Below are 9,058 nucleotides of genomic sequence, written 5' to 3' on the forward strand. Positions count from 1 at the left end.
AGAGGCAAGCATGCGTGATGAGCAGGAGGAGCGGGAGGAGGAGGAGGCTAAGGTGTCATCAGCATCCTCCCGTGTCCAGCTCCTCCACTCCGCCCACCAGACCCCATTGCCTCCATGAGTCATCACAAGTATCACAATCAGTCCAAGTGCGAGTCCGAGTAGACGGCGTCCTTGATGTTCCCCGCTGTCCCGTATCGTGTTCCTGCTGTTCTGCTGATTACAGTGGCTGTTCTGTCCTCGTGGCTGCCGTCCTCCTGTGATTTTGCACTGACGTCCACGCTCCCCCGTGTTGTTCTAAGGTCGCGTCTTATCGTCTCGGCTCCGGGGCTGTCGTTGTGTGCGTTGCCTTTGTTGCTCTGGTGAACGCACGCAGGATCTTGATTAATTAAGACAAAACTGTAAAAACCAGCCAGTGTTTTTAAAAGGGTCGCTGGACGCGGGCTCGGCTCGGTTCTGGTGGGTTCTGGTGGGTTCTGCCGGGTGGAGCCTGACAGCTGGCCGCGCTACACCGCCCGGCTCCCTGTCTCTGTAGTGGAGTGATGTGTGTTTCCAGGCCAGGGGATTTCCTCCTTCCAGAAGCACTCAAAGTTATTAACGCGGAGGAGGATCTGAGCTGCGCTGCTGCATCGTTTGAAGTCCCCCAATAACATTTTGCACCGCAACACCCCCGGAGATCACGGTGAGAGCAGCCAGAGCAGCAGTGAGCTCATTGAGAAGTCAATCACCTCGTCTTTTATCTGCTTATTAAAGTCCACCTCGGTGTGACATGATTTGCGGGCGCCATGACGGTGTGCGTTCTGTTTCCATCCAGCTTTTTATATTGGAGCCACACTTACACTGTGCGGTGATGTAATTATGGCTGGAACGGGTGCTCAGAGTGCAACGTGTTACGGATCCGCTGACTTAGATTGATTCCTCTGAAGTGGTTTTTCTGTCTTGGCTCCGGCTCCGTTGCTGTTCTCCAACACAACTGGGACCGGAGCCGAACACTTGGATCAATTATACCTCGAGACTCGCAGGGACTTGCTCATTGTAGCTCAGTGATTTACACAGAGTAGCTGTGTGAAAGCTACAGATGAATGTACTTTATGGCAAAGCAGTGTTTGCGGTAGGTTGTGTGTGTGTGTGTGTGTGTGTGTGTGTGTGTGTGTGTGTGTGTGTGTGTGTGTGTGTGTGTGTGTGTGTGTGTGTGGGACAGAGAGGATTTCTGTCCGTTTAATATCAGGATTAGTCGACAAGAAGTGATTTTCAAAACGATTTCCCCTCTGAAGCTAATGGAGCTTATGGAGGATCGTATTGGCTGACGTTAACAGCCCACATGTGTTTGGCTTTGTTGCCGTTACGTCAGACTGAGGAGGCCGAAGACAAAATTCATATAATAAGTAAATAACAGCGAAGCAGGACACACGCCGTCTGTTTTACTGCTTTAAATTCCTGAATACAGCGGGAGCAGGAGGCCAGACTCCAACATAGCAACCATTCATGAGGAATCAACACAGGCCGGTCCCTCCGTCTGTCCTTGTTTACCTCGTTCTGGCTCGTCTCGTTACCGTCTGACACGCGTTTCACTTCGCTCTGACGGCAGAATGAGCCTTTGCCGATCATTGACTCTCTCGCGTGTCAGCATCGGGTCAAAGCTGAACTTTGTCCACGACTGAAGCCGTTCCTCTGCGTCGCCGCTGCCCTTTGGCTCGAACGCTCGCCGGCGCTAAACATTGTACCCGTTCAGAGCCCAGTGTTGCATTAGAGGCTTGTGTGAATGTGTGAGCTGAGGTCAGTGGTCAAACTCTGGCGAGTGATGCACGACTGACTTTGCTTTTACTTTTACTGCTCTTCTTGTGTTGATGCCCTCATGGTTAAATCGAAAACTGCTATCAGTAAAATCAGTCGACCTTGACCTTGACCTTCCCCACGACTCCTTCAGTATTAAACGTGCATCGTGTCTTTGAGAGGCAGCGCTGCAGCAGTAACAGGATTTCTCTGTTATTACCTCAGATGAAGCAGTTGCTGTTTTGAGAGCGAACAGCAAAGGAAATCCCTCTGAGCCTGTAAGAATGCTCTGTGGAGTGATTAGTCGTATTCTCCAGGTTTGGTCGGCGGCCAAAACCTCACATTTCATCTGCCACAGTGAGCTTAATGTATATGTTGGGTTCCAATGAGCTGAAGTGGCCAATGGGGCGGCAGGAATTCTTCCCGCGTATCGTTTTTCTCTCCCCTGCCTTTGAGTCGCTCTCCCTAAGCCCTCTTTTCTCCCGTCCTCCCCTCGTTTTGTTATTTTACCTGAAGGTGCAGGTGTGAAAGGGTGAGGCCGTGGAAAAACATTCGATTCCGTAAGCTTGTCATGAAGGAATCCGTTGACTGACCTCCGCGTTTTGGCACACAATGACAAATGGGTTCGCAATTTTCCGCCTGACTGAGGGCCAACAAAGCGCATTTCCACTTTGGCCGGTAGGAGAGAGTACAGTCTTCCTCCAGCGTGCCCTTTAGCCAGGCAGGGGGTGTGGGAGACAGCTGGACTCTTTACTTATACCTCATGGCTATTACACTCATGATAAACACTCAGTGCTGGATGTGATGTATCATGAATTTAGAATTTAGTTAGAATTTAACTAAAGTCAGGGAATCTTTCTAATTTAAGGTGAAATTAAAGTTTTCTTTTTATTTTTTTGTGTCATGACGGTGTTGACATCATCAGATGCCAACTGTCACTTTTACTTTCTTTTTCTTTCAATTACTAAGTCCTTTTTTGCGTCCGTCATCTCTTTTAACATGAAGACATTTTTGCTATTGTTTCAATACTTTTTACTCACTTACGCACAAACATCCCACATTCATGATGCACAATAACACGCATCTTATCTCCGAGTCCTGAGGGCCGAACACGCTCGTGTGGGATCCATCCATCTTATTTGCGAGGGCTCTGCATCTTAAGCGGCGGCTGGTAATTCCACGCCGCTAACCGATGTTTTCATTGCTGATTGAATTGCTTCCAAAACCTAGAAGAATGTTTAAAGTGGGAGCTATGGAAATGAACCATCTGACCTTTTTTTCCTGACCCTGGAGATCTCCACGCCCCGTGGGAGCACAAACTGTCAGGCAGCGCCGGAGTGGAGGAATCAAAGGGATCTATGCTGTTATTAGCACACACACACACACACACACACACACACACACACACACACACACACACACACACACACACACACACACACACACACACACACACACACACACCATTTCAGGATTTCCTGAAATTATAACTTTATTTCATAATATCATAAAAATATTTATACAGAAGTTGAAATAGTGTAGCTGATAAATTATATAAGTGTTGTATGTGGGTGAGTGTGAAAAAAGGAGATTGTGTGTGTGGCCGTTCATCGGGGTGATTATGTCCTGTAGGGATAACCTGTCACGGCGCTGAGAGCCTAATTGATGCCTCATGCTTTTCGGGGAGCAATTATAGGGCCCAAATGTCAAGACCTAATTTGTGACTGTGTAATGTGGACATATGGGCCAGAGGACGGGGCGACACCACTGCTCACACACTGGTTTGCTCAGCAGATGTGAGTCCTACGCTGGATAGCTCAGAAACTAAAAAAAATAAATCAGCTGCAGAATGAACTGGGATTTGTTGAAGAACATAATACGTCCTGTTGTGTTGGGCCTTCTTGACTGAGTATGTCTAGTCTATGCAGAATCTGTACTTTGCATTTACTTTAATTATCCCTGCATTTGAAATGCAAAACATGTCAAATTATACCAGCATCATTTGATGAATGCACTGAATGGCTGTATAAATATTGTTACTGAGGTCATTCAGGTAGTGAGCGACAAACTGTGATATGAGAATCTAACCTGAAGTCTGCATGTGAAGCTGAGATTTAATCTGAACTAGCATTATGTTCCTTATATCTGAAGCTCGGTTATGTTTTTTAATCCTGTGGCCCGGCAATATGGAGCTTGTTTAATAAGCTTTTTTCAATACGCTATGTGTTAGCCCATCATATCTGATAAAGCAAGAGGCTAAAAGTTTTTAATTACATACAAAACACAATATTTAAAATTCAGATGCTGTGAATATCAAGTTGCATAAGGAGACAGCAAGTGTAAGTACAAACACTGTGACATTACAGGTAATAATAATAATAATAATAATAATAATAATAATAATAATAATAATAATAATAATAATAATAATAATAATAATAATAATAATAATAATAATAATAATAATAATAATAATAATAATAATAATGGCTTTTTACATAATAGCTACGTATATAATATAGGTAAATATAGCATTTGCTGTCCTATAGATGAAGATCAGCGTCCTCCAAACGCCACTGTGTTCAACTCCCTGTGGTTAAATGAAGCAGCGTCAGCCACTGGCAGCACGTCACAGCAGACACACAGTTCACCGCGTGCGCTGACAGCCGCCCGACTTCTTCCGCTGCCTCGTGGCGTTCCGAACAACACCTAAACACGGCTGTTTTCCGCCGGCGTCTCCGTGGAGACACAAACACGGCAGCATATTTTCCACCGGAGCTGACAGCTCGCGATGCGGAGTGTCAGTAAATCAGGTATGCTGCTTTAATTGCCGCTTGCAGCAGGCGCACCGCAAGATCCTCTCAGCTATGACACCGAAGATGATTGAGCTCAAACGCAGCAAATGCACAATATGTCCAACATGTTCTTTTCCCAGACCTAAAACATGAACTATAGACAAACATTTACTGGGACCCGCTGGCTGCAGATTTTCTCTCTCTGTGAACTCGCATAAAGGCCCAAAAGTATCAAGTGGACCACGCTATACTTACACTTCTGCTGTAATCCCTATAAACATGCATGCAGCTCATAATTTGTGTGCACAGCAATTTACTAAGGAATAAACAAACAACAAAGAGCCTGAAATCAATAGTTGCGGGATTCAAATGACATAAAGCTGCAGACACCATCCCTGCACAAACACACCCTTAGAAGTGTCCACGGCTTTAGAGCAACAGGTGAGCTTCGCTGCACCTCCCCTGTCTTCCCCCAGTGCAGTCTTCTAAATATAGAAATTATGCTCTCTGGTAATTGGGGGCAGACAACAAAGCCAAGTGTAGTTCCACCCTCCTCCTGTGGCTGCTGCTCGCAGGGCCCAGATCACAGTGCTGAGGGAACACCTGCGTTGTCTGACTGCACTGTGAAGATAGACACGGAAGATCACTGACTTCCACACCTGCCTGTGGTGCACACACACACACACACACACACACACACACACACACACACACACACACACACACACACACACACACACACACACACTTGATTGGGTTTCCTCAAGAGCCCTTTAAGGCCACTGCTGAGAAGCTGATGAAAGTCAGAGAGCGACCATTAAGCGCATGAGACGGCCCTTCAGAGTGGGTGCGGATGAGGGGTTTAAGTGTTTTCAGCAAGGAGCCAGAGACCACCTGGAGGAGGCGGGGTAGGTGGAACAAAAGCATCTGTCCCAGGGCCAGGGAGACTCCAAAAACATCGGTTTAACAAGTGCCAAAGAGCACTTCTGAGCATCAGGTATCACAAGTCAGGGTTTCCAGCGTGTTTAAAGAGATGACCTTCAAAATGTCAAAGGGGGGCAGAGGGGGTCACACTCTCAGATTAGCACAAAGTCTGCTTTTCATGACCACAAAGGTAATGGCAACAAGCCCTGTGCTGAAATTTAAGTTGGCGGTATTGCTGCAGGTCAAAGTCATGGATAACTATTATGGCAACATGCTCTGTTGCTTGAACTGAAGCGCACCCTGTCCATCATTTTAATGCTTGTTACCTTTGCTAAGATGCTGAAGAATGACAATCAGGGCCAGCATTGTTCCAACAATAAGCCCGAGAATCCTGGTTCGTGTTGCAATACGCTGGCATGTGTTTGCTCTGTGGATGGGGGATGTCCACATGCACACGGGCTCTAACGCTCGCTGGGCTGCTGTCACTGCTGCACAGAAGTGCGTTGATGTTCAGGATGTGGGAAAGTCCCAGAGTACCGCGCTGTGGATGGAAGAGTTGGCAGCAGAGTTGACTCCCCGTATCGAGACACCCCCCACTAGCTCACACGCACACGCACACGCACACGCACACGCACACACACACACACACACACGCACACACACACGCACACGCACACTCACACACACACACACACACGCTGAGCTTTCAAGCTTAAACACGGATCTGCTCCCAACCGTGGCAGAAGCTGTGCACAGATATGAGATAGTAGCTTTTTAAAAATAACTCACAAATTCAGCCGTTTCATTACTTCAGCCCAAGTGTAACCTAGATTTGGTTACAGTTAAAAAAAATGAAACCAGAGATATAGACAAACAGAAGGAAACCACTGAAGATGTCCTCCCAGGTTAACTTCCAGCCAGTGCAGCAGGTCTGCAGCCCTCAAGCTGTCAGCACGGGGTCACTTAATCATTCTCGTCTGACCTCCAGTTTTATACAGCCGATAAAGCTGCGTGACCTGAGCCAAAGGTCAGAGTTTATTTGGCTCCGATCGCATTGTTGTGCAGCCCCTTTGCTCCGGACGGATGCTTTGAAGTTTTATGCAGGCCTACGACCGGTGCCCTGGCATAATGGCGTCCATAAAAAGGGACAACATTGATCTCGTAAGCAGGTTTATATGTTTAAACTCTGCAGGACCAAGGTAAACAAAAAAACACTGGGGTTTATGCATTGGTCCAGTAAAAGTTCAACTTGGGATTTCTCTGACGACAAAATGAAGCATTGTGATCACATTTTGAGCCATTTATTATTTGTATAGTCAGTCTAATGGCAGCGGATTCTGCTTATAACGTGTAACAGTAGTTTAGGTATATTCAAGAAGACAAATATATATTTTTTTCAGATTTCAGATTCACAGTTGCCTTATTGAAACAAAATGCGTGTCAGATATGGGCATCTGTTCCAGGTTACACCGATGTGTTTTATAGGTTTGGTCACACTAAAAAAGCATCTGAAGATTTCTTCAGAATAAAAGTCATAACAATACAGTGTCTCAGTCTTTATATAACTGATACAATTTCTAGTGGCCGTTCTATATTACATGAATCTAACTGTAAAAATATATTCTCCAATAAATAAATATATAACATAAATATATGCATCTAAAATGAATAAATAAATTGTTACACGTTTCTCTTTTCCAACAGGTCTAGACACAGGTATGAAAAATAAAAGACGATTCCTTCAAAGTCCTTCTGATCAAACTGCGGCTCTGTGACTTAGCGCCCAAACGCACACACACACACACACACACACACACGAGTGTCTTCCATCGCGACGGATTCCCACGGGCTCCAGCTGACGTCTCTGTCCGAGCGATGACAGAGGAGATGATCATTCAGCTCCGTTTCCCATTCATCTCCTATTCCACACAGGTACTGTTTAGGGTCGTCCGGCCTCTGAAACAAATGACCCCCTCATGTTGAGCGTGCAGACATTCTAGCCTGTCTTCCAGGCTGCTGAGAGACGGCCCGTGCATTCCTACAGGAGGCCCAGGTTCCTTTATCCCTGCCGGTCGGGCTCGCTGTCCGCCGGCCTCCAACACTGCGTGCGTCCCCTCTTCCTCTTCTCTGCTCCCTGCCTTCCAGGGCTTTAGCAGCTATTCCCCACCTCCGCCCGGCCTCCGGCTCTCAGCTGTGCCCCAGGATGTCCCTGTACAGCTCTGGGACCCGCTCAGGGTCCACGGGCCTGGGCAAGAAGTGAGTAAACTTCTGGTGCCGCCTGGATTTAGTCCCGTCCCTTGGCGTCCCGTCTTTATTTAACGCCACAAAATAATGCGTCCCTTTGTCTCCGTGTTTGTACAGGTTGGAGGAGTATGTGTTGTACCAGTTCTCCTCAAACTGCTCCCTGAAGACACACTCAGCTGTGAGCTTGTCCTGGAAACAAAGGAAGCAACACATTCACTTAAGATGCAGAAATAGAAAATCACATGATGCAGATTTTTCTTCATTTATCTCTTTCCATTCATTAAATATATTACAGTTTATAAAGCTCACATTAAACCATCTAATATAGTTATTTGGTCAAAACGTATAGGCAACGATGATACTTACAGAGCCATACAGCTCCCCTTTATTGTTCATCCCCAGATAAAGTCCACTGTCCACTCCTCTAATGCTTATCAACCCAACAGCAAGGCTTATGAATTCCAAAATACCTGGGGAAGAATAACACAGTCGTTCTTTTCAGACTTTAACCAAGAAGAATGAATCAGTTCGAGAAAGCTCAAAACCCAGATGCACAGTCACAGAGTGAGGGTTCGCACAGACCTAATTATTAGACTCCAAATTATAATGAACAGAATAATGACAGCATGACTTCACCAACCCTTATCCTTGCAGCTGATCACAGTAAAAACGACCCGTTCTCCTGTCCGCTACCAAATCAAACATAAAGAAGCTTTCGGGTTTTTACCAAATCGACTGTGATCTTTCCTCGTCCCTTGCACGGCGCCGTCTGGAAGTATTTCCAGGTGGAAGCCCGTCCTGCAGTACAGCTGTCTCCTCCTGAGAATCCCTTTGAGGTGCGTTAAATCCGCCGCGGCGGGCCGCGAGAGCCTGTCCCCGGGCGGCACGAGGTGCTCCCTCAGCAGCGTCGGACCGTCCCCCAGCGGGGGCAGCAGGAAATGGGAGCCGACGTGCGCGACGCCTTCGATGCCGTGCACGACGCCTCCAACTTCCCCCAGAGACGCAGCGGCGGCCATCGCGTCAAAGCTCAGCGGGTAAAGTTCAGCGGGGAGGTCTCTTAGTAGTCGGCTACCTGTCCGCCGCTGTCACTTAACGCATGTTCACGGCCACCGCCTCCGTTACTTAGCGCACGTCCCCGTGGGGTAAGAGGTCGCGGGCGCGCGTGAGACGCTCAACACAGATCCTCCGCCGGAGGCACCGACGCGTCCGCTTTCACCGCTGCGTCTTTCATCAGGTGGAGCCGGGCTGCGGTCGCTGCTCAGACGGCCCTCGTGTTGCATACCTGTCCACGGCGGACGCTGATGCTCGGGCTGAGCCGTGGAGGT

General features: G+C 47.4%; 1 protein-coding gene across 1 annotated transcript; it reads right to left on the minus strand.

Moving 5' to 3' along the window:
* Nucleotides 1–6,774: 6,774 nt before the first annotated feature.
* Nucleotides 6,775–8,974, minus strand: fgf20b (fibroblast growth factor 20b). Its single transcript, XM_029164778.3, has 3 exons — nucleotides 8,461–8,974; nucleotides 8,100–8,203; nucleotides 6,775–7,922 (listed from the first exon to the last, which is right to left on the minus strand). Exons 1-3 carry the CDS (start codon nucleotides 8,747–8,749, stop codon nucleotides 7,677–7,679), a joined length of 639 nt encoding a protein of 212 aa, XP_029020611.1. The 5' UTR covers nucleotides 8,750–8,974; the 3' UTR covers nucleotides 6,775–7,676.
* Between the last annotated feature and the right edge of the window lie 84 nt (nucleotides 8,975–9,058).

The sequence above is a fragment of the Betta splendens genome, chromosome 10 (genome assembly GCF_900634795.4).
Source record: "Betta splendens chromosome 10, fBetSpl5.4, whole genome shotgun sequence".
NCBI lineage: Eukaryota > Metazoa > Chordata > Actinopteri > Anabantiformes > Osphronemidae > Betta > Betta splendens.